Source organism: Odocoileus virginianus, chromosome 7 (genome assembly GCF_023699985.2).
Source record: "Odocoileus virginianus isolate 20LAN1187 ecotype Illinois chromosome 7, Ovbor_1.2, whole genome shotgun sequence".
Classification (NCBI taxonomy): domain Eukaryota; kingdom Metazoa; phylum Chordata; class Mammalia; order Artiodactyla; family Cervidae; genus Odocoileus; species Odocoileus virginianus.
Genome location: NC_069680.1, coordinates 75,566,403 through 75,592,984, shown reverse-complemented (window position 1 = coordinate 75,592,984; position 26,582 = coordinate 75,566,403). Strand labels below are relative to the sequence as shown.

The following is a 26,582-nucleotide window of genomic DNA, read 5'->3' as shown; positions in this document are numbered from 1 at the left end:
GAGGATAATTTTGATGTGGGTTTATCAAATGTGGCTTTTATTATGTTCCTTCTATGCCTGCTTTCTGGAGGGTTTTTTATCATAAATGAATGTTGAGTTTTGTCAAAGGCTTTCTCTGCATCTATTGAGATAATCATACAGTTTTTATCTTTTAATTTGTTAATGCGGTATATCATATTGATTGATTTGCAAATACTGAGGAGTCCTTGCATCCCTGAGATAAAGCCCACTTGGTCATGATGTATGATCTTTTTAATATGTTGTTGGATTCTGTTTGCTAGAATTTTGTTAAGGATTTTTGCACCTATGTTCATCAGTGATATTGGCCTGTAGTTTTCTTTTTTTGTGGCATCTTTGTTTGGTTTTGGTATTGGGGTGATGGTGGCCTCATAGAATGAGTTTGGAAGTTTACCTTCTGCAATTTTCTGGAAGAGTTTGCGTAGGATAGGTGTTAGCTCTTCTCTAAATTTTTGGTAGAATTCAGCTGTGAAGCCATCTGGTCCTGGGCTTTTGTTTGTTGGAAGATTTTTGATTGCGGTTTTGATTTCTGTGCTTGTGATGGGTCTGTTAAGATTTTCTATTTCTTCCTGGTTCAGTTTTGAAAAGTTGTACTTTTCTAAGAATTTGTCCATTTCTTCCAAGTTGTCCATTTTCTTGGCATATAGTTGCTGATAGTAGTCTCTTATGATCCTTTGTATTACTGTGTTGTCCCCATTTATTTTAGTATTTTCCCCAGTCTAGTCTGCACTGCCATTGTTATCAAATGGCAGATGCTCTTACATGCTTAAGACTGTTTTTGAGTCTCAGTTCCTTTATATTGACCTGCTTTTCCATCCTTACACCAATTCACACTGTTTTGATGACTTTAGCTTATAATAAGTATTGCTATCTTATAGGGTAAATACACCCAGTCTGTTCTCCTTTTCCAGAATTGTTTTTCCTGCTCTTAGATTTCTGTTTCCTAGTTTGTTTATACACACACACACGTGCGCGCGCGCGAATACCCCCACACATCCTGCTTGAATATTTATCGGATTTGCATTGAATCTGTGGTTTAATTTAGAGGATACTTACCATTATTATGATAGGAGTTTTCATTTGTATGAAATATAGATTATTTATTCTATTTTTGTAACTTTTAACAAAATTTTGCAATTTTCACTATATATTTTTGGTTTGATCTATTTCTAGTTACCTTGTATTTTTATTGCTATTGTGAATGACATATTTTCCTTTGTTGCAGTATCTGGTTGTTGGCCTACGAATGGTCCTAATTTATTGATCTCATGTCAACTCTTCCGTCAGACTTTCTTATTATTACTAGTATTTGACCTTGGAGTCTCTTTAATTTTCTATGTAGACAATTACAATATTTGCAGATAATAATTTACTTGCTTTCCCCTAGTCATTATGTCTTTAATGTTAAATAAGTAGTAGGCTTTCTTATATTTTCTTTAAAACAATGAGAATGTGTCTAAAGTTTTGCCATTAAGGATAATGTTAGTTCAGTATTTTGATTAGATAAACTTGTCTATAAATTAAAGAAGTTTTCTTCTGTTTCTACCTTGGAAGACTATTGAATTTTTCACATGATCTTTTTATGTTAAGATGATAATAGGATTTCTGTCCTTTCTTTTGTTAACATTTATTAATATGCCAATTTGCATTGATAGATTTTTGTGAAACTGAGCATACTTTGAATTCTTGAGATAAATCTTCATCTATGCATTTTTTCCACTGCATCATTTAGTAATATTTTATTTAGGACTTTTGTACCTATGTTCGTTTTTGAATTTGGCTTATAATTTTTCTTACATGTATTTTACATGCATTGTTTTCATATCAAGATTTGCTAACCTTTTAATATAAATGAAACACCAGTACTTAAAATTTTTGTTAAAACAGTTTGCATAAGAAAAAGATTTTTGTTCATTGGAAATTTGATGAAATATCATCTGGAGGTCTGTTTGGGTTCAGATTCCTTTTTTCTCCAGGGTGTGAGACTTTTTATTATTGGTTTATCTTTCTAAATAGTTATACTATTCAGACTTTCTGTATATTCTTGAGTAGATTTTGATAATTTATCATTTTATAAAAGTTACCATTTGATCAAGTTTGTCTAATTGAATTTTCTTCTTAGTTCTTAAAACGATAGTTGGATTTGTGGTTGTGCCTTTTTTTTTTCATTTTTACTGTTATAAAGTGTAGTGAACAGGTTTGTATATTTTTAAGTCTTTGATTTCAGAGAAACAACCTTTGATTTTGTTGCTTATTCTGTTATGTTAGCTTATTTTCTATTTGTTATTTTTCTTTATGATATCTTTCTGTTTTGTGAGATTTCCTCAGTTATTCTTGGCATTTGGGACTGAATACAAAACACATTTTTGTCATTTCTTCTTTTAAAAACTTTTTTGAACTATACATTTCCCCTTTAAACACTTCCTTAGATACTTCACATTAGTTTTAATATGTTGTCTTTCACTGATATTTCTTAATATATACTTAGAAAATTAATTCATATTATAGTTCATAATTTCTATTTGATTTCCTTTTTTGGCACATTCAGAAATGCATTTTTCCATTTCTACAGTACTTGTTTACTATGCTTTACTTTTTATTGTTGATTTGTTGATATGCTCTGTTACATATTTGTAAATCATAATGTTTAATGTTACCATATAAGAAAGAGTACTCTGAGTGCTCAGTTCTTCAATTCAGTTCAGTTGCTCAGTGGTGTCCGAATCTTTGTGACCCCATGAACTGCAGCATGCCAGGCCTCCCTGTCCATCACCAACTCCCGGAGTCCACCCAAACCCATGTCTGTCGAGTGGGTAATGCCATCCAACCATCCCATCCTCTGTCGTCCTCTTCTCCTCCTGCCCTCAATCTTTCCCAGCATCAGGGTCCTTTCAAATGAGTCAGCTCTTTGCATCAGGTGGCCAAAGTATTGGAGTTTCAGCTTCAACATCAGTGTTTCCAATGAACACCCAGGACTGGTGGACTGGTTAGATCTCCTTGCAGTCCAAGGGACTCTCAAGAGTCTTCTCCAACACCACAATTCAAAAGCATCAATTCTTAAATGCTCAGCTTTCTTTATAGTCCAACTTTCACATCTATACATGACCACTGGAAAAACCATAGCCTTGATTAGATGGACCTTTGTTGGCAAAGTAATGTCTCTGCTTTTTAATATGCTATCTAGGTTGGTCATAACTTTCCTTCCAAGGAGTAAGTGTCTTTTAATTTCATGGCTGCAGTCACCATCTCTAGTGATTTTGGAGCCCAGAAAAATAAAGTCAGCCACTGTTTCCACTGTTTCCCCATCTATTTGCTATGAAGTGATGGGACCGGATTCCATGATCTTAGTTTTCTGAATGTTGAGCTTTAAGCCAACTTTTTCACTCTCCTCTTTCACTTTCATCAAGAGCCTCTTTAGTTCTTCCTCACTTTCTGGTATAATGGTGGTGTCATCTGCATATCTGAGGTTATTGATATTTCTCCTGGCAATCTTGATTCCAGCTTGTGCTTCCTCCAGCCCACCGTTTCTCATGATGTACTCTGCATGTAAGTTAAATAAGCTGTATGACAGTATACAGCCTTGATGTCCTCCTTTTTCTATTTGGAACCAGTCTCTAGGATCAGAGAAAAATAACTTCCTTGGTTTCTGTGAAAGATTCTGTGGAGTGAAATTAACAGAGTAATTACCAAAAATCTTAAAATAATGCCAACAGTGAGTATCCTAGGGATGATTCGTATGACATTCTTCAATAAAGTCTAAAACAACTTTCTATGTACACTATATATTTCTGATTTATTATTAACAATATGAAATGTAAAAATGAGACTTGTGTAACACACTATTCTTTATCCAAGAAATAGACTCTGAAACAGAAGAATTGAATTCTATAGATCCCAATGCATAGGTTCTGTAGGTGGTATATATTTAGAATTTTCCTGAAGAGTACTTTACTGAGTAGTATGGAAGCAGGAACAAAGGGACTGCTCAAAAATCCACTTTCTGAGGAAAATCCTAGAGGTAGGATCATGTTTGCTAAGTTATTTTTTCAAACCAAGGAGAAAAGTGATTAACATAGGAGATTAAGATGAGGTGACTCTAAAACAGGAAAAGTAGATGGAAATTCCCCTCATGTAACTTGACCTTTCTCACTAAGTTTCAACCTGTCCTCTCTAACCCTTTACATTTAATCAGTTCTTTCCTTTTCTTTGTTCAGGAGAAGATCAGAAAGGAAAGGACTCTGATATGAAAAACTTGAATATATCTTTGCCTGTATCATCTCATGATGACCTTCCCTCATCAAGTCATGATGACCTGCATTCATCAAGTTATGAAGACCTGCATTATTCATCAGGTCATGAGGACCTGCATTCATCAAGTCAGGAAACACCTAGACTAGTGAATTATAAGGTAAACCTAGAAGAAGAGGGATCTCTGCTAATTGGCTATGTTGTTGTTGTTGTTCAGTTACCCATTCATGTCTGACTCTTTGTGACCCCATGGACTGCAGCACACCAGGCCTTCCTCTCCCTCACCATCTCCTGAAGTTTGCCCAAGTTCATGTCATTGCATCAGTGATGCCATCCAGCCATCTCATCCTTTGACAACCTCTTCTCCTGTGTAGATCTTTCCCAGCATCAGGGACTTTTCCAATGAGTCAGCTGTTCCCATGAGATGACCAAAATACTGAGGTTTCAGCTTTAGCATCAGTCCTTCCAATGAGTATTCAGGGTTGATTTGATCTCCTTGCTGTTCAAGGGACGCTCAGGAGTCTTCTCCAGCACCGCAGTTTGAAGGCATCAGTTCTTCAGTTCTCTGCCTTATTTCCAGTCCAGCTCTCACAACCATATGTGACTATTGGAAAAACCATAGCTTTGACTAGACAGACCTTTGTTGGCAAAGTAATGTCTCTGCTTTTTAATATGCTGTCTAGGTTGGTCATAGCTTTTCTTCCAAGGAGTAAGTGTCTTTTAATTTCATGGCTGCAGTCATCATCTGCAGTGGTTTTGGAGCCCAAGAAAATAAAGTCAGTCACTGTTTCCATTGTTTTCTCATCTATTTGCCATGAAGTGATGGAACCAGATGCTATGATCTTAGTTTTTTGAATGTTGAGTTTTAAGCCAGTTTTTTTTAATTTTATTTTATTTTTATTTTTTTTAAGCCAATTTTTTTTACTCTCTCTCCTCTTTCACTTTCATCAAGAGGCTCTTTAGTTCCTCTTTGCTTTCTGCCATAAGGGTAGGGTTGTCTGCATACCTGAGGTTACTGATATTTCTCCTGGCAATCCTGCTTCCAGCTTGTGCTTTATCCAGCCCAGCATTTCTCATGATGTACTCTGCATATAAGTTAAATAAGCAGGGTGACAGTATACAGCCTTGATGTACTCCTTTCCCAATTTGCAACCAGTCCATTGTTCCATGTCTGGTTCTAACTGTTGCTTCTTGACCTGCATACAGGTTTCTCAGGAAGCAAGTAAGGTGGCCTAGTATTCCCATATTTTTAAAAATTTTCCAGTTTGTTGTGATCCACACAGTCAAAGGATTTGGCATAGTCAGTAAAGCAGAAGTAGGTGGTTTTCTGGAACTCTCTTGCTTTTCTGTGATCCAGTGGATGTTGGCAATTTGATCTCTGGTTCCTCTGACTTTTTTAAATCCAGCTTGAACATTGGGAAGTTCTCAGTTCACGTACTGTTGAAACCCGCCTTGGAGAATTTTGAGCATTACTCTGCTAGCATGTGAGATGATTGCAATTGTACAGTAGTTTGAACATTCTTTGGCATTGCCTTTCTTAGGGATTGGAATGAAAACTGACCTTTTCAAGTCCTGTGGCCACTGCTGAGTTCTCCAAATTTGCTGGCATATTGAGTGCAGTACTTTCACAGCATCATCTTTTAGGATTTTAAACAGCTCAGCTGGAATTCTGCCACCTCTGCTAGCTTTGATCGCAGTGAAGTTTCCTAAGGCCCACTTGACTTTGGACTCCAGGATGTCTGGCTGTAGGTGAGTGATCACACCATCATGGTTATCTGGGTCATTAAGGTCTTTTTTGTATAGTTCTTCTGTGTATTCTTGCCACCTTTTCTTAATATCTTTGCTTCTGTTAGGTCCATACTGTTTCTGTCCTTTATGAAAAGGGAAATACATTTTCATCTTGTGGATGCCTTGCATTTTTTTCTTATCTAATCTGTTGGAGCTTTGGGACTTCCATCATGTTACTGTCCTAATATTCACTTCCAGTAGGTTCCAGAATTAAGAGATAAAAATCAGTACCAAGAGCAGGAACTGTCTCCCCCACTTTCCCAATTTGATCCCACTGCCACTCAGGGCTGGCAGTTGTGCTCCTGCTTTGAAAAAATCATTGTAGTTTGATTGTTCTCTTATGTAGAAGTCTATCCATCCCTCTGTGACATGTAAGATGGCCACATCAAAGCAACCATCACATTTGTGGCTGGCAGTCTTTCTTAGTGTAATCCAGGGTTCTCAGTTCTGCTGTTGATACTCTTCTCTGATCTGAATGATTTTCTACTTGGAGAAATATTTGGAAGTGAGAAACTTCATAGAATGTCTTGAGTAGATCCTTTACATAACTATACTTGACTGTCTTCTAGAACTGAGTATATCTTATTTTTTAAATTTTTAAAAAATTATCTATTTAAGGAAAACGTATATGATTTTTTTGAGGAACTGAGTATATTTTATGGTTTGGATTTTTCCTCTGTATTTTATGACTTGAGTTTTCTAGGATGAGTTACAATACTCTTTAAAGTTTCCTCTTAGAAAAGAATATCTTAGAATACTTCTGGGTGTTTTTAGAATATGTTGTGAAAATCAGCTAGTTTTATTAGAATTTGCCTTGCTTACACTTCATGAATTAATTTGGTGTTATAGTGACTTGATAACCTTTCAGTTATGATGCTGTTCCTAGGAATAGTTTAGACTTCATAGACTTGTGTGTTGATGATTAGATTGAGTAGATAGATAAATAAATTTTTATTCCAACACTGATTTTAAAGGTGAAAAACTAAGTCCCGGGGAGCTGAAATGATTTGTCTGTGATCATATAGCTCTTCAAGTCACAGAAAAAAGACTAGAAACCAGGCTTCAATCTCTTAGCATGACTATTTTCAAGTTTCACTCATAAATCTTTGGCATATGTAGTGCACAACAATTAACTTAGGCTCCTTGGAAAAATGTATTCAATCTTTTCTTTGATATTAATTTGACAAAAAGAGCACTCTCCAAAAAGACCCGGCATCTTGATAATTTAAAGTGTTTCTCTTTGTGCCTTCTTGGCATTGTTAACCAAATCACATTTCATTCCATCAAAGACATGTTAGAGTCCTGAGTGAGCCTTATTTGAATTACAGCTATCTAGAACAGTTTGCTTCTTTGATAAATATAATCTAGTTTATTTTGAAGCATGGCTTGAAGTATATCTCAGGTTTAAATTATGCTGGGACTTCTCACTCAGGTTATGTCACTTTTTCTTAGCAAATGAGTTTAATACAAATGGTTTTTTAGCATGTCTTGTTGGAGATGGGAGGGATCTTGTCAAAGTGTAAGCGTGGCACCATTTCTTTTTTGCATTTTTTTTTCTTGGGATTTGTCTTGATCCCTGTCTTGTGTACAATGTCACAAACCTCGGTTCATAATTCATCAGGCACTCTCTCTATCATATCTAGTCCCTTAAATCTATTTCTCACTTCTGCTGTATAATCGTTAGGGATTGATTTAGGTCATACATGAATGGTCTAGTGGTTTTCCCTACTTTCTTCAATTTAAGTCTGAATATGGCAATAAGGAGTTCATGATCTGAGCCACAGTCAGCTCCCAGTCTTGTTTTTGCTGACTGTATAGAGCTTCTTCATCTTTGGCTGCAAAGAATATAATCAATCTGATTTCAGTGTTGACCATCTGGTGATGTCCATGTGTAGGGTCTTCTCTTGTGTTGTTGGAAGAGGGTGTTTGCTATGACCAGTGAGTTCTCTCGGCAAAGTGCTATTAGCATAAAGAATAGCAAGGAGAGATAAGAAAGCCATTCTCAGTTATCATTGCAAAGAAATAGAGGAAAACAATGGAATGGGAAAGACTAGAGGTCTCTTCAAAAAATTTAGAGATACCAAGGGAACATTTCATGCAAAGATGGGCTCAATAAAGACAGAAATGGTATGGACCTAACAGAAGCAGTATGGATCTAACAGAAGATACTAAGAAGATGTAGTAAGAATACACAGAAGAACTATACAAAAAAGATCTTCACAGCCCAGATAATCACGATGGTGTGATCACTCACCTAGAACCAGACATCCTGGAATGTGAAGTCAAGTGGGCCTTAGGAAGCTTCACTACGAACAAACCTAATGGAGGTAATGGAATTCCAGTTGAGCTATTTCAAATCCTAAAAGATGATGCTGTGAAAGTGCTGAACTCAATATGCCAGCAAATTTGGAGAACTCAGCAGTGGCCACAGGACTTGAAAAGGTCAGTTTTCATTCCAGTCTCTAAGAAAGGCAATGCCAAAGAATGCCCAAACTACCACACAATTGCACTCATCTCACATGCTAGCAGAGTAATGCTCAAAATTCTCCAAGCCATGCTTCAACAATATGTGAACTGTGAACTTCCAGATGTTCAAGCTGGTTTTAGAAAAGGCAGAGAAACCAGAGATCAAATTGCCAACATCCGTTGGATCATCATAAAAACAAGAGAATTCCAGAAGATCATCTACTTTTGCGTTATTGACTATTCCAAAGCCTTTGACTGTGTGGATCACAATAAACTGTGAAAAATTCTTCAAGAGATGAAAATACCAGACCACCTGACCTGCTTCCTGAGAAATCTGTATGCAGGTCAGGAAGCAACAGTTAGAACTGGATGTGGAACTGCAGACTGGTTCCAAATAGGATAAGGAGTACGTCAAAGCTGTATATTGTCACCCTGCTTATTTAACTTATATGCAGAGTACATCATGAGAAACGCTGGGCTGGAAGAAGCACAAGCTGGAATCAAGATTGCCAGGAGAAATATCAATAACCTCAGATATGCAGATGAAACCACCCTTATGTGAGAAAGTGAAGAACTAAAGAGCCTCTTGATGAAAGTGAAAGAGGAGAGTGAAAAAGTTGGCTTAAAGCTCAACATTCAGGAAACTAAGATCATGGAATCCGGTCCCATCACTTCATAGCAAATAGATGGCTAAACAGTGGAAATAGTGACAGACTTTATTTTTCTGGGCTCCAAAATCACTAGAGATGGTGACTGCAGCCATGAAATAAAAAGACGCTTGCTCCTTGACAGAAAAGTTATGACCAACGTAGACAGCATATTAAAAAGCAGAGACATTATTTTGCCAACAAAAATCCATCTAGTCAAAGCAATGGTTTTTCCAGTAGTCATGTATGGATGTGAGTGTTGGACTATAAAGAAAGCTGAGTGCTGAAGAATTGATGCTTTTGAATTGTGGTGTTGGAGAAGACTCTTGAGAATCCTTTGGACTTCAAGGAGATCCAACCAGTCCATCCTGAAGGAAATCAGTCCTGAATGTTCATCAGAAGGACTGATGTTGAAGCTGAAACTCCAATACTTTGGCCACCTGATGTGAAGAGCTGACTCATTTGAAAAGACCCTGATGCTGAGAAATATTGAAGGTGGGAGGAGAAGGGGGTGACAGAGGATGAGACGGTTGGATGGCATCAGCGACTTGATGGACATGAATTTGAGAAAACTCTGGGAGTTGTTGATGGACAGGGAATCCTGGCGTGCTGCAGTCCATGGGGTCGCAAAGAGTCAGACATGACTGAGCAACTGAACTGAACTGAACTGATATCATATTAATGGATAATAAGACTTAATATAATGAAGATAACAGTTTTTCTTAATTTGAATTACAAAGTTAATTTAACCTAGTTTTAATACAGATTTAAAATTTTGTGTGTTTGTAGGTGAGGGAGAGAGAGATTTAATCAGCTGAATCAAACTTACTTGGGGAAACAGAAGGCCAAAAATATGCAGTATTAGGAAAGGAAGGCAAAATGTATATGTGGTGGAATGAGAACTGAGATAACTGCAGATTATCAAGAGTCATTATAAACCTTAAGAATTGAGGAAATGTGGTAGTAATTTAGGAAGTGGCAAATAAGACAGATGAAACTGCTTAGAGATTACAGAAGATGACCTATGCATATATGGGAACTTTTTCTGTGACAGGTGGTATTGTGGATAGAATGGTCTGTGCAGTTTATGGTGTGGGTACAATTGGTTATTCCAAGAGGAAAAATAGTGCTTTGAACTGTTAAAACTAAAGACTCACACACAGCAGCCAGACAGTGGTGATAGGTTGTACTGAAAGGGTTTTTCTTTTAAAATTTGGGGTGAAGGTGTGGCATAAAAAGATAAAGTCCCATTTACTAGTGAAATCACAGCGTGATGAATTCAGGGACTGGCTAGTGATGCAGTTCAGTTCAGTCACTCAGTCATGTCCGATTCTCTGTGACCCCGTGGACTGCAGAACGCCAGACTTCCCTGTCCATCGCCAACCAGACCAGCTTGTGATTTATCCAGTCTGGCATTTTCCCATGATGTACTCTGCATATAAGTTAAATAAGCAGGGTGATGATAAACAGACTTGTACTCCTTTCCCAATTTTGAACTAGTCTGTTTTTCCATTCCAGTTCTTACTGTTGCTTCTCGATCTGCATACAGGTTTCTTAGGAGACAGGTAAGGTGATATGGTATTCCCACCTCTAAGATTTTTCCAGTTTGTTGTGATCCTCACAGTGAAAGGCTTTCTGTAGTCAATGAAGCAGAAGTAGGTATTTTTCTGGAATTCCCTTATTTTCTCCATGATCCAACAAATGTTGCCAATTTGATCTTTGGTTCCTCTGCCTTTTCTAAACCCAGCTTGTACATCTGGAAGTTCTCAGTTCATGTACTGCTGAAGCCTAGCTTGAAGGGTTTTGAGCATAACCTTACTAGTATGTGAACTGAATACAATTAGGGTAGTTTGAATATTCTTTGACCTTGCCCTTCTGACCTTTTCCAGTCCTGTGACCAGTGCTGAGTTTTGCAAATTTGCTGACATATTGAGTGAAGCACTTTAACAGCATCCTCTTTTAAGATTTAAAATAGCTCAGCGGGGATTCCATCACCTCCACTAGTGGTTATTATGTGAAGTTAAAACTTAATAAGTTATATGTTTTGACTTATCCTGCAAAACGAATATGCTTGATAAGAGTTCTAGGTAGTTATTCCATTAATATCTTGCATTTAAAATTGATTGTGCTTGGGTCCATGTTCTAGAATGTAAGCTGTACATATGCCCACAAGCATATATATACCCACCAGAAATATTTCAAGTCTAGGGAGTTTTGTGAAATTAGGCAAAACACATACACATGAATATGGACTAAGAAGAGGGGAAAGGATTAATGTTTCGCAAAATAAGAATCATCAAAAGACACTTCAAAAAAGATGACAAGACATAACACAGTATATGGCTGGAGATGCTGCATAAGAAATAGGTGGGAGCTGAGGGTGGAAAATTAGGCAGAGTCCAGACCATGGCAGGCCTTCTGGACTTTGGACCTGCTGTTCCTTTTGCTCAGGATGCTTTCCTGTCTCTTTGTCTAACTTTCCTTCTATCTTTTAGGTACATGGTGATTAAGTATCACCATAGTTTGTTACTTCATTATTGTTTATCACAGGTGTAGCTTTTATATGTTTGCTTGTGTATTTTCTCTTTCCCCATGAGAATGCATACATTTCACAAGGGCAGAACACATCATGCCTCTTATTCAGTGTTTTATCTGTAGCACTTAGAACAGTATCTGCATGTATTTGGACCCCAGAAAAGAACTGTCAGATGAGTGGGTTAATTGAAGCAGAATTGAGGACAAAAATATTGATTACTGAATCTTTATTTTAATGTTATTTTTTCCTTTAATTATATTCAATTTATTTACCAGTGGTCTGGGTACTGTACAGGACAGTGCGAAGTCAACAATGTGGACTAAAGTCCATTTAGTAGTACAAAATTTCAGGACAGAGACATACCTAGAGTTACTGGATTAACTAAGGGTTAATTAACTAAGGGTTTTGAGCATAACCCTTAAATTACATTACCCTTACATTACCATTAAATTACACAAGCACTGAAATAAAGATAAATAGTGTGTTAGTAACCTTATATTAACAATAAGCTAAATGAGATAAGCACTCATTATAAGAATCTCCTCTGGGCTGCAATAATAATTTTTTTTTTTAAGGAAAAATAAGCTTTCTTTTTATGAACTTCTGGAAAATAACTTGGAAGATTAAAACTTGGGTGATTCAATAGAAATAATTTATATGTGCATGGTACTCTACATGCTGTTTTGATGGATTGGAAAATATTTAAAGGGAGATATACATTTCAAGTGATTTTCTAAGAGTAGAAATCACACCATGATTGTGATTTAATTCTATTATTGAAGACCTTATTGCTCTTCTTGAGAAGCTATAAAAATCATTTTCTCTTAAACTATTGATTCCTAAAATATAGCTGTATTTTTTTTCATACACCTATAGGTTTTTCAAAATGAAGTTAACTCAAGGAAGCTAAAAGTCTTTCTTCAAGATTTCCAACATAGTGATGATTTTGAAGATCAGTTTAAAGATGAGGCTGAAAGGTATAACTCATATGACTATTTAGTAAGTTTTCTGCTTATTCATATTCATAGCTAGACCTTTGAGTGGAGGCTGAATAAAGGCCCTCAAAGGTTTGATTAATTTTAAAAATATAGTACTTTGTAGTAAGTACAATCTGACTTATCTAGAAATAGGATGTATTTATGACCTCATAAATATGATATTAACACAAGAAAAAGGTATTCCTAAAGAATTCAGTTTCTCTATCATCTCAACAATTACCCAGTTCCGAAACCTTTGTAAGTGTGTTTGGAGTTCTTGGATGGGGCAGTGTACTTGAAGTAAGGTAAAGCTTAGTACACAACTAAGTTTTATAAGACATTACATGTTTCCAGAAAGAAAATAATGTATACTAGAAATGGAACTATTAGCATGGTGAATACTATATATGAAAAAAATTTTTAAACTTGAAGAAAAAGTAAATTTCTATTAGAAACAAAAGAAACAGCAACTTTAATGCTTATAAAATATTCAAATTTAGGCGTTATGTACAAAGACATTAAATAAGAAAATATTTTATCGAGTTATATTTTCTTAGAGGTTTGTAAGTAATATTAGCTACAGTCACTGGAAGAGCACTGCATAATAATGTGTATAGTATACAGTTGTATAAACAACTTTCAGAAGTGCATTAAATGAATAATAAGTAACATTAATTCGAAAGTGTTTTGAGATAATCTTATATGTTACTAATGTATACTAATTATTAGATACTAATTACATACTAAGCACTGTATACAAATACAAAATATTAATAGTTCTTGTTCTGTAGTTTATAATTGGAGCCCAGACACATAAAAGACAAAGTTAAATACAGTAGTAAATATTGTTATAGAGTCAGAGTCCAAGGATTGTGGGTACAGAAAACAGAAAACTTTCCAAGGGGGAGAGTTCTCTACCAGCTGCTTTGAGGAAAAGATATTTTGGTTGGATTTGGGATCTTAAATAAACAGAGATTCAGCAGGTGAAAAGCAAAGGAAGAAAATTTCAAGCTGTGGGAAGAAGTCTGAGCAAAAATTAGGAGCCGTGAAAATATCTTACTATTGGTGAGAAATGTTATATGTCAAGAGTTATAGGATATACGTTAACTGGAATGCCAGGAAGCTTGGGAAGATGAGAGGCAGAATAAAAAATATAATGTGGGCCATAGTTTGAATGAACTGAATATATGTGAAACCAAAGAGTACACATTTTATTCAGTCTGTTAGAATGAAAATGAAGCGCAGATGGAGTCTTTTTGCATCTTCCTATCTGTCTGTCAGTCATCTGTCTATCTGTCATCTATCAAGAAGGAGGCTTGATGGTGAGATAACTGGTAGAAAATGGAGAACAAGCAGATGTTTACACTAACTCAAGAAAAGGGGGAGGAACAAAGAGTTAGAAACCTGTTATTACCCGCAGAAACAAAAGGAAAAGGCATTTACTTTGTTAAGGCTGAGGCATAAAGTACATGAAGGAAATTAATAGAGATTAGGACAGAAAAGTAGGCAAGGGTGAGACTATTAGCCTCCGGAATTTATGAGTTCAGTGAGGAGCCTGAATTTATCCTGAAGTTGGTGGGCAAGTATAACACTTAAATTTTCATTTAGGGGAGAATTTTCTCAGGAATTGGAGAGCAGACCCAGAAATCAAATTAGGAGACTTTTGCTAAATGGGGTTGCAAATGAAAATGCAAAAAGAGCCAAACTGATAGCATAAGTGAGTAAATTGAGTAGTGAGAAGTTGGAAAAGAAACAGAAAGGAAATGTGGGCTGGTATTTGAGAACCTGTTAGAGTATATAGAACAGTATTTTGATGGAGATAGAAAGATTAAAGGGTTTCCTATTTTTAAGGTAAGAGAGAATCAATTGATTCATATCTATTCTTATGATTTGGAAGAATTTGTAGGTAGGGAGAAATTAGTTATATATAAGAAAATATTCAACATTCGAGAAACTAAGACCATGGCATCTGGTCCCATCACTTCATGGGAAATAGATGGGGAAACAATGAAAACAGTGACAGACTTTATTTTGGAGGGCTCCAAAAGCACTGCAGATGATGACTGCAGTCATGAAATTAAAAGATGCTTGCTCCTTGGAAGAAAAGCTATGACCAACCTAGACAGCATTTTGAAAAGCAGAGACATTACTTTGCCAAGAAAGGTCCATCTTGTCAAAACTATGGTTTTTCCAGTAGTCATGTATGGATGTGAGAGTTGGACTATAAAGAAAGCTGAGTGTGGAAGAATTGATGCTTTTGAACTGTGGTGTTGGAGAAGACTCTTGAGAGTCCCTTGGACTGCAAGGAGATCCAGCCAGTCAATCCTAAAGGAAATGAGTCCTGAATATTCATTAGGAAGGATTTATGCTGAAGCTGAACTCCAGTACTTTGGCCATCTGATGCAAAGAACTGACTCATTTGAAAAAACCCTGATGCTGGGGAAGATTGAAGGGAGGAGGAGAAGGGGACGACAGAGGATGAGATGTTTGGATAACATCATCAACTCGATGGACATGAGCTTGAGCAAGCTTGGGGAGTTGTTGATGGACAGGGAATCCTGGCATGCTGCAGTCCATGTGGTCGCAAAGAGTCGGACTTGACTGAGCGACTGAATTAAGGTGAACTGAACTGAAGAAAACATAATTTTAGAAAAATGTCTCAGAGGAGACAGCATAGAGTTGAAAACTTGAAAGGATTAATTCTGAACATGGAGAAAACAAGGAATAATGAAGAATGCTGATGCACTTAAGTGTACATTTTTAAAGAGAGTAAGTTGAAAAAGTTTTTACTTTCTGGCTTACATTTCATAGTAGTGGCTGCATTGTTACTAAAGCAGAGGATTGAGAAAGGTAGTACATGAGAATGGTAGCTCAGAAATTGGGAATGGTAGAGGAAACGGAATAGAAACATACCAGTGTTTTCCAAATGGTTCTCTGCTGATACTAGAAAGCCCGGTGACCCCAGTACTTTTTTTCTACCACAGCCTGGATAAAGGACGAAAGAAGATGAATAGGGGGCTTGATCTAAGGCGGCTGGTTTGCAAGCAAAGTGAAAGCTGAAGTTGGAGTTTGTGATCAGACGTTGGGACTTTGGAATTATCTCTTTGAAAGTGGGCCAGTTCCTGGGGTTGACAACGGAAGCGGGTGGTTGAGCTGAAATGGAGGTGAAATAGTTAATATAGATTATCAGAGATTCTCTCTTAAATACACCTACATTCTCTAAGCCATGGACAAATATAAATTTCTTTTCTAGTGAGAATGTCGGCACCTTGCGGAAAACCAGTAGCTTCTTTCTAAAGCAGAAGTGGAGCAGTGAGGATGAAGAGTTTGCAGGGCCTTCCCATCCTGAGATTCCTACACTCCAGGGTATGACCTCATCCCATTTTGTTAGCAGATTCTTGATGAGGCTATATTTCAGAGGTATGCGCAGAGAAATTTCTAATAGCAATGCAGGAAAAGAGCTAGGAAAAACTTTTTCAAAAGGGGAAAAGATTATTTTCTAGGATTTTCCTTTAAAAATGAAGAAACTGTTCCATACCTCACATTAATAAAGGGTACATTTCTATTCTTTCTTTAAGTATTTTAGTATAGCAAACATGTCAGTTTAATAAAATGAGCTGTGTATTTCTTAACAACTTGTATAGATTAAATATGACCTGCTTCTTCATTTTCTTAATTTGACTTCGTTGCACAGTGGTTACTTTGTAAGTAAAATAATAACTTTTTTTTTGGATTATACATTATCATATGTGGGAAAAAAGAAAATATAGGTATGAATAATAAAGTAAACCATAATACTGTCTCTTCCTTCTCTCAGCATTTTTTTTTTCCCCCAGCAAGGCTAGAACACAGTGAGAAGCCAAATGGGTGTTTCTGTTTGGGGTGGAAGATGATCAAAATCGGTTCAAACGGGAATTTTGTCTGCTCCTTTGGCTTCCTGCACTGTAGGCGGATTCTTTACCAGCTGAGCTACCAGGGAAGGGCTTCCCGGGTGGCTCAGAGGTTAAAGCGTCTGCCTGCAGTGCAGGAGACCTGGGCTCAATCCCTGGGTCAGGAAGATCCCCTGGAGAAGGAAATGGCAACCCACTCCAGTATTCTTGCCTGGAGAATCCCATGGACGGAGGAGCCTGGTAGGCTTCAGTCCACGGGGTCACAAAGAGTCGGACATGACTGAGCGACTTAACTTTAACCTTAACTTGGCTTCCTAGTGTCTACTCCCTGGTGGTTCAGATGGTAAAGCGTCTGCCTCCAATGTGGGAGACCTGGGTTCAATCCCTGGGCCAGGGAAGATCTCCTGGAGAAGGAAATGGCAACCCACTCCAGTATTCTTGCCTGGAGAATCCCATGGATGGAGGATCCTGGTAGGCTACAGTCCACAGGGTCACAAAGAGTCGGACACGACTGAGTGACTTCAGTTCCCTTCTGGGCTTCGTAGAGATACTTGTGGGAAATTTTAGGATTTCTGTGACTGCCTCTCCCCACCAACAGTTCCTCATTTTCACCTCTAGAAAGAGTTTTTGGATATAATAGGGTTCCAAGACAAGATGAGTTTCTCAGGGCAGTGCAGATTCTTAGAAACTTCTACCTCTTCTTTATGCCCATTCTTTTGTTTAATTGCTTCTTGTGTATTTTTGCTGGTATTTACTTGACTTTTGTTATATGATTTGGCTTTGGAAAGAGATTTCACTTAGGCATTTTACCTCAGAATTCTTCTTTTTTTAAAAAATGAGAGTCCTTTTATGTATCAGGATTTCTGTTTTTCTGGCTGTGTTGGGTCTTAGTTGCAGCATGTGGGATCTTTGTTGTGGCACCAGACTTCTCTCTAGTTGTATGCTTGGGCTCCAGAGGGTATGGACTTTGTAGTTTGTGATATGCTGTCTCTCTAGTTGAGGCACGTGGGCTCAGTAGTTGAGGTGTGTGGGTTTAGTTACTCTGAGGCATGTGGGAACCAGGTTCCCCAACCAGGGATCGAACCCCCTGCATTGGAAAGAAGATTCTCAACCATCAGACCACTAGAAAAATCCCTCAAAATTCATATTAAAAAAAAATTATTTTAATATTGACTTTCTAGATTTATGGCATTTTGACCAGTGTACATGATCTTTAAAATTTTAGATATTTAGAATCTAGATTATTGACCTGACCTAAAAGACCATTAGTTTTTCAGAAAATTTCCATATGTACTATTAAATAGAATGTATTCTCTTTTGTTATGATTGGTTACAAGTATATAGCTATATAATACAGATCTATATCTGTAGTATAATATATCATTATTGTTTTTGTTGTTGTTCAGTCGTTCAGTCACGTCCAACTTTTTGCAACCCCATAGACTGCAGCATGCCAGACTTCCCTGTCCTCCATCATCTCCCTGAGCTTGCTCAAACTCATGTCCATTGAGTCGGTGATACCATCAAATTACTTACAATTGTATATAACATATAGAGATATATGTTATACATTTATCTTAGTGCTATCAATTATATCATATAGATCCTCTTAATCTTTGTGATGTGTATGTGTGTATGCACATGTGCATGCTTGATCTGTTTTAGAATTAGAGTTAGAGGTGTATTAGACTCTGCATATATTCTCATCTCAGATTCCAGGGTCCAGGGACTTCTAAACACTTGGTCCCAGGGAGGACAAAAGTTCTTTCTTTTTCCCATCCATGTCTTGTATGTGTTTTGTTTTTGTCCAGTCACTCAGTTGTGCCTGATGCTTTGTGAGCCCATAGACTGCAGCATGCCAGGCATCCCTGTCCTTCTGTATCTCCCAGAGTTTGCTAAAACTCACGTCCATCGAGTCAGTGATGCTATCCAACCATCTCATCCTCTGTTGCCTGCTTTACCTCCTGCCCTGTCTTTCCCAGCATCAGCGTCTTTTCCAATAAGTCGGCTCTTAGCATCAGGTAGCCAAAGTATTGGAGTTTCAGCTTCAGCAGAAGTCCTTCCAATGAATATTCAGGACTGATTTCCTTTAGGATTGACTGATTTGATCTCCTTGTTGTCCAAGAGACTCTCAAGTCTTCTCCAACACCACAGTTCAAAAGCATCAATTCTTTGGCTCTCAGCCTTCTTTATGGTCCAGCTCTCACATCTATACATGACTTACTGGAAAAACCATAACTTTGACTATATCAGCAAAAGCAATGTCTCTTTGTCAGCAAAGTAATGTCTCTACTTTATAACGTACTGTCTAGGTTTGTCATAGCTTTTCTTTCAAGGAGCAAGCATCTTTTAATTTCATGGCTGCCATCACTGTCTGCAGTGCTTTTGGAGCCCTCCAAAATAAAGTCTGTCACTGTTTCCATTGTTTCCCATTTATTTGCCATGAAGTGATGGGACCAGATGCCATGATCTTCATTTTTGAATGTTGAGTTTTTTTCACTCTCCTCTTTCACCTTCATCAAGCGGCTCTTTAGTTCCTCTTTGCTTTCTGACATTAGGTTGGTGTCATCTGCATATCTGAGGTCGTTGATATTTCTCCCAGCAATCTTGATTCCAGCTTGTACTTCATCCAGCCCAGCATTTCGCCTGATGTACTCTGCATATAAGTTACATAGCAAGGTGACAATATACAGCCTTGATGTACTCCTTTTCCAATTTGCAGCCAGTCCATTGTTCCATGTCTGGTTCTAATTGTTGCTTCTTGGTCTGCGTACAGGTTTCTCAGGAGGCAGGTAAGATGGCCTGATATTCCCATCTCTTTAAGAATCTTCCACAGTTTGTTGTGATCCACGCAAAGAATTTAGCATAGACAATGAAACAGAAATAGATGGTTTTCTGGAATTCCCTTGCTTTTTCTATGATCCAACAGATGTTGGTAATTTGATCTCTGGTTCTTTTGCCTTGCTTGCCTTGGCATAATTGTCAATATATATAGTCAGTCACATTGTAAAACAGATCACTTCTCAGTCTATCATATCTGTTATATTTATAATGCAATGGTTTTTTCTAAGAATAGTGGATTTTGTGTAATTTCAAGGTGTGTAGTCATGATTTTTCCAAAATAAGGATCCTTCCTTTAAAAGTAATAATGGACTTTTCACCTCTGGAAAAATAAAATTCCATTAATTCTTAAATGGCTGGATCTTTATTTAAGAGAAAACAATAAAAATAAAATCTCCCTTCACACATATATAAGTAACTTACAGATGTGAATTTTTCTCTTTCTTAGGTGTGGAAATTGTTTCTGAAAAGGAGCTAGCTCAGTTAGCTCTAGTTCGACCATTAGTATTCAATACACAGGAGCAATCAGCCATCAGGGATTATTTTAAAATACTTACAAAAAAAGTATCAGAATATGAAATCACCCAGGAATTTATGGTAAATATTTTGGTTTTAACCAAGGTCTATATGTGATTTGTTTTTCTACTTGTCAATCAGAGAATATCTGTTCTTTTTTTTCAGGTTGAATATGTTGTTTTTATTTTTAAATATTAAATTTGTTTCTAAAGTAACGGGTGTACATAATAAAAGAGTGAAATAGCATGAAAGGTTATAAAACAGATAAAATCTCTTTTTCTCTCTTGATTCCCTTTACCACTATTAAATCTGTCATTAAACTTTCAGAAAAATTGTTGGCATGTACTTTATTATTTTGCTCTTTCTTTCCTTTTATAAAGAATTCCAATAAGAAATAATCCCCAAATATATTATGAGCATATATAGTTCTATCTCATTCTTTTTAAGTATTGCATGGTAGTTATATGAATGAAGACTTTTTTTCTTTAAATAGTCCTCTATGATGAACATTTAGATTATTAAAGATGTTGTTATTATGAAAAACATTGCCCCTCTTCATTCATGTTCCTATGCATAGTCTTTAGAACAAATTCCTGGAAAGACAACGAGTTTTTTGAGATGTTTGATTTTGGGTCTTTACTCATCTTTTAAGTGACAGATGATTTCTTGTTGATGTTCTAATTGGCATTTCTTAATTTGAGAATAGATAGCTTTCCATATGCTTTTAAGCCTTTCATATTTATTTTCAGTGAACTAATTCCAGTTGTTTGCCTAATTTTCTATTTATTCCTTTTCTTATCAGTTTTTAACTCTTTATATAATGAAGAAATTATTCTTTTTGTATGTGTTTTGTATATATGGTAAAATTTTCCACTTTGTCTTTTGTGTTACATGTGTGTGAATATACATTTACTGTGAAGAAATAGCTAATTTTTAATGGTTGAATATGTCATTCTTTCTTTTGGGGGCTTCAGAGTTTTCTGCATCCTTTAGGGATTCCCCTTTCACTCTAGGAACATAGCAATTACTTTTTGCTTTTTTTCCTAATATTTTATGATTTTTTTCAATGCATAAATCTTTCATCCAGCCAACATTTAATTTGTTTTAAGATATTTGGTAGGGATCCAACACTCTATAGCTAATCAGTTGTTCAATGATCCTCTTGTCCCAACTTCTCTTCAGTGATGTGAAATGCTACTTTTTCATATACTGAAACACCATGTATATTTTATTTTTGTGATTTTAAAAATTGATTTGTTTATTCATGTACCAAACTTTTAAAATTAACATAACTTTGTATTATATTTTACCAAAGATTAAGACTTGTCTTCCCTCATTACTCTTCTTTTATAGAATTGTTCTGCTTCTTTTTATAGGTGCTTTTTTCTAGGCTACTTTTAGAATTGGTTTGCAGAAAGATTAAAATGTAAAAATAGATGTGGAAATTGTTTCTGAAAAGAAGCTAGTTGTTAGCTCTGATTCGACCATTAATATTCAATACTCAGTAGCAATCAACCATCAGGGATTATTTTAAAATACTTACCAAAAAAGTATCAGAATATGAAATCACCCAGGAATTTGTGGTAAATATTTTGGTTTTAACCAAGATCTATATGTGACGCTGATATTATCTTATGGCTTAAAACCTGGATTCTCATTCTCCATTGCAGTAGTGGCCAACATTAACTTATGGTAGTGCCAAGTTGGCTACCCAAGAGTTACTGAAGAGTTTTTAAAAAGTATGGACTCTCAGGCTTTATCCGCAATTGTTCAAATAGGGTAGGGCTGGATACATATCAGCTCCCTTTGTGTATGAAACAAGGCCTCCCTAGTTAGTTTTAGTTCTCCTGTGTGTTCTGTGTTCATGTGTTCTGTGCTGTTGTTACCACACTGTTAATTGTCTTCTAAAGAGGACCTGTATACATCCCTGCCTTTATTACTATTCTCCTACCTGGTGTAATGCCCATTCACCTCTTCTTTCCTTTCACACACACAGACTTCCAAGCTACTAACTTCTGAGCCTCAGGAAGGCTCAGTTCAAGTGCTGCTTTCTTTCCAGGAGCTTTCCTTTCCATACCTTCAAGTACAATCTAGTGCTGTCATTTATACTAGTGTGTCTCTACATTGACCACATGGCCACCTCTCTAGCTGTTGTTAACTTCTTAAGTATAAAGCCATTTTCAGATTCGTCTTTGTATTGCAGAATGTGGAACAGTGATGAGTACATACTAAATGTTCATTTAATATCAAATTCACAGTTGGTAATCAAGTTTTTGAAAAGAAGAATTCTTTAGTGTTCTAACTATAATTTCTTCATGGGGCAAGGAGTAAATTGTGAGAGTTTATATTTTTGTTTCTGTTATTTTATTATTTTCATTTATAAAATGATAGATTAAGGGGTAGGTCCTAAGAAGTTAATATTCTGTATTGGCTTTTTTTTTTTTAATGAAAAAGGAAAAATCTTGGTGTTCAAGGGAAAAAGTATCTCCAGAGAGTTGAGCATCTCCTTATCAAGCAACTTGTTGATTCACATCTCAAATCCGAGATATTTTATATAGGACTTTTCCAGTGGAGCTCTGACTTCTTTACTTACCATGGAACACATTTAATATCAGGACATGTCATAAAGGGACCTGAGAATCATGAACACTACACAAAGACAGATATTTTTTTCTTTCCTCCTTTTTTTTTTCTGTCATAGTAAATATATTACTTATATTTCTTACCTTTTAAAGGCTTTGGAAGTTAAGAAGCTGCCTGCTGTTTTCCACTCTGGGAATGAACTACACAACAGAGACAAAAATAGATATCGAGATATTCTTCCATGTAAGCTAACAATGGTTTTAATTATTTTCCTATTTACACTTGATAAAAGGTAAGAAGTGGGTTGTATGGCTTTCAGTATTAGCCATTTTGACCTGTGACCATGATGAAGAACTCTGGAAGCTAGCACTGGGTGACCTGGGCATATTCTTAGTTATCCTAGATCATGAAGAAGGTCAAGTCTTCTATCCCAGGTAAATCTTTTACTCACTGTCACAGGATTCTTTTCACAAGTCCTTCAACCCTGTTCTTATGCATTACTACTTCTGAAATATCTTATGCATTGTTGCATCTAAAACAGAAAGTTTAATACTCTGAGACATCTTTCACTTTTGCTACCCTAAGCCCTTACCACCTTCCCTGATCATTTTGTTTAGACACACAAATACAATGGTACTATTTATATCCTTTGTCCTGAACAATAAAGCTGCCAATCTACCCTCCAACAGGAGGCTTCCCTTTGATTGTTGCCAAAGACTTACTCATTGCTTTCCAGGGCTAGTTTCTTCCCCACCCAGTTACAGATTCATCTGTCTCAGGCCTTCAAAAGAACAGAAACAAAGCAACACAATTTTACTCTTAGGATGGAAATCTCATTTTTATGCCTCACATTCCTTTCAAAGTCAAAAAAATTTTCAAAATTAAATTACCATTTTTCTTCCTACAAAATGACCTTCTTCTTTATTCTATATCTTATTTAGTTTAACCACTCATTTGTTCACGCCAGAGAACCCAAGTCACCTGCAGTATCCCAAGTGGTCACAAAGTCCTTTCAATTCTACCTTCTTAATACCTCAAGAGTCCTCCCGCATCTCTTGATTCCCACTGCTGCTAACTTAGATTGAGTTTGCTTTCTCTCTCAGCTAGTTTCTGTCTTCTTCACTGCCTCTACTCCCATCTAATCACAGTAGCTACTGAAATAATTTCCCTAAAAGCTCTGAAGGTGCTAATAACCCCCATGAAGTGGCCAAAATCCCCCTCTTCTGCTGCATTACCTTCTCTTTCCCAGCCTGCACCTGTGGCTTCATGACAAGTTCCCTGTGATCAGTTGACCAAGGACAGGAAGACTGGGCCCAGGTAACAGATGGTTCTGCATGATATGCAGGCCCCTCCTACAAGTCGATAGCAGCTGCACTACAGTGCCTTTTTTGGAACATGCCTGAAAGACAGTGGTGAAGGGAAATCCTCTCAGTTGGTAGAACTTTAAGCAGTATACTTGGCTGTTCATTTTGCTTGGAAGCAGAAATGGCCAGAGGTACAAATCTTTATTAATTCATGGGCTGTAGTCAGCTGTTTGGCTGGATGGTCAGAGACTTAGAAGAAACATAACTGGGAAGTTGATCACAAGGAAATCTGGGAGAGATAAGTGTGTATAGATCTCTCTGAAAGGGCAAAACCATGAATATATTTGTGTCTTTTGTGAATGTTCATTGAAGGGTGATTTAAGAAAAGGTTTTAACAATCAAGTGAATAGGATGACCTATTCTGTGAATACTAGTCAGCCTCTTTCCCAAATACTCCTGTCCTTACCCAATGGATTAATGAATAAAGTAGGCCTGCTGGCAGGAATAGAGGCTATGCATGGACTCATCAACATGGACTTCTCCTCACCAGGCTGACCTTGCTATGGCCATTTCTGAGTGCCCAATCTGCCGGTAGCAGAGACTGACACTGAGGCCCTAATATGACACTGTTTCCAAGCGTGATCAGCCCCCTAGCTACCTGATGACAGGTTGATTACATTGAATTGCTTCTGTCATGGAAGGAACAATGCTTTATTGCTTACTAAAACAGACATGATATGGATTTGCCTTCCCTGCATACAAACTTCTACCTAATCTACCAAATGGACCTGAAGAATGCCTTACCACCATCATGGTAGTCCACACAGCCTTGCCTTGTGAGATCAAGGAACTCACTTAGAGGCAAATTATTTGTGGCAGTGGGCCCATGATTATGTAATTCACTGGTCTTGACACACTCCTCATCATTCTGCAGCAGCTGGCTTGATAGAGCAGCGGAATGACCTTTTGTAGACACAGTAACGGTGCCAGCTAGGTGGCAGTACCTCACGGTGTTGGAGCAGTGTTCGCCAAAAGGTTATATTTGCTCCAAATTAGGGCCCAATACATGCCACAGCCAGGTGTCAGGAGTCAAGGGATGGAAATGACAGTGGCCCCAGGCACTGTCACCTCTGAAGTGAAAGCTGAAAGTCACTAATTGTGTCTGACTCTCTGTGATTCCATGGACTGTAGCATGGGTAGCCATTCCCTTCTCCAGGGGATCTTCTCATCTCAAGGATCGAAACCCCGTCTCCTGCACTGCAGGCAGATTCTTTACCGTCTGAGCCGCCAGGGAAGCCTCACTGTTACTGCTAGTGATCTACTAACACAGTTTTTGCTTCCTGTCACTGTAACCTAAAGCTCTGCTGGTCTCACTTCTGGTGGCTCTCTTCATTAATGGCATCTGGTTTGGTAAGGACTTTCCACCTGAAAACTTGAGTCTTCCTTGAAGGGCAGCAAATCATGGAATTATTTGTAGATTTTGGAGTCTAGAAGAATTGCTGCATAATATGGAACAAATGACTTAGGTACTTTGAATAAAGATTCCTTGTCTGAAAGACATGAATAATAATATGACTCTTCAAAGGACTGTTTTGAAGTTCAGATGAGGTGATGCATGGCTTGCGTGTTTGCACTGAATTCTCTTTTTGAGGGGAACTGAGACTAAACCACCACCACCACATTTCTCCTATGGCCACCAGAGCTATTTCTTTCCTGCTAAATACAAGCATACCTGTATAGTGCTACACTTTATTGTACTTTGCAGATACTGTTTTTTATAGATTGACAGTTTGTGACAACCCTGTGTTGAACACTATTTTTCCAACAGCATTTCCTCACTTCATGTCTCTGTGTCATGTTTTGGTAATTCCTGCAATATGTCAAACTTTTTCATTATTATTGTATCTGTTACAGTGATCTACTGTCAGTGATCTGTGACGTTACTCTTGCAAAAAGATTACAACTTGCTGCAGGCTCAGATGATTGTTAGCATTCTTTTAGCAGTAGGGTATTTCATAATTAAAATATGTACTTCATTTTATATAAACATAATATTATTGCACATTTACCAGACTACAGTATAGTGTAAACATAACTTTTATATGCTCTGGGGAACAAAAAAATTCATGTGGCTTGTTTACTGCGATAGTCCCTTTATTGTGGTGGTCCGGAACCAAACCTGTGTGGTCTCCGAGGTATGCCTGTGTTCTATAGTTTGTTTCTGAAATCCTTTCCTTTGATATATTCCCTTTGTGTGTTCTGCATCCTTCAGTGTTTTAATAATTATTGTCCTTTTTTATCTATTTTTTTTGATTCTTGGAAAATTCCTTAAGCTGTATTCTAAATTACTAATTTGTTTTTCTGTTTGCTTCTCACTTTAGGAATTTTTAATTGATAAATTGTGGTTTTTATTTGAAAGCAAGCTTTTATTACTTTAGATTGTTTAATTTTTACTTATTAAATTCCCCCTTTGAAAATAAAAAGTTACTTCCTACTACAAAGTGATACATATTTACTGTAAAAATTTAGATAATAAAACAGTCCCTACTAGCATTTTGACAAATGCTCTGCTGTGCTGTGCTCAGTCGTGTCAGACTTTGTGACCCCATGAGCCTTCTTCTGTGTCCATGTCTTCTTCTGACAGTCTTTTGTGTCCATGGGACTTTTCAGGCAAGAATACTGGAGTGGGTTGTCGTTTCCTTCTGCAGGGAATCTTCCCCACCCAGGAATTGAACCCACATCTCCTGCATTGGCAGGCAGATTCTTTA

At 37.0% G+C, this 26,582-nt stretch overlaps 1 protein-coding gene across 3 annotated transcripts in view; it reads left to right on the top strand.

Annotated features, from left to right (window-relative positions):
- The window catches only part of PTPN20 (protein tyrosine phosphatase non-receptor type 20), a 60,880-nt gene that overhangs the window by 14,681 nt on the left and 19,617 nt on the right, over positions 1–26,582 (top strand). For all 3 annotated transcript variants that reach the window (XM_070470992.1, XM_070470991.1, XM_070470990.1), the window contains 5 exons: positions 4,233–4,426; positions 12,580–12,680; positions 15,934–16,046; positions 19,860–20,008; positions 22,663–22,753. In XM_070470992.1, the coding sequence (XP_070327093.1) occupies positions 4,233–4,426; positions 12,580–12,680; positions 15,934–16,046; positions 19,860–20,008; positions 22,663–22,753 (648 nt within the window). The remainder of the gene's footprint in view (positions 1–4,232; positions 4,427–12,579; positions 12,681–15,933; positions 16,047–19,859; positions 20,009–22,662; positions 22,754–26,582) is intronic.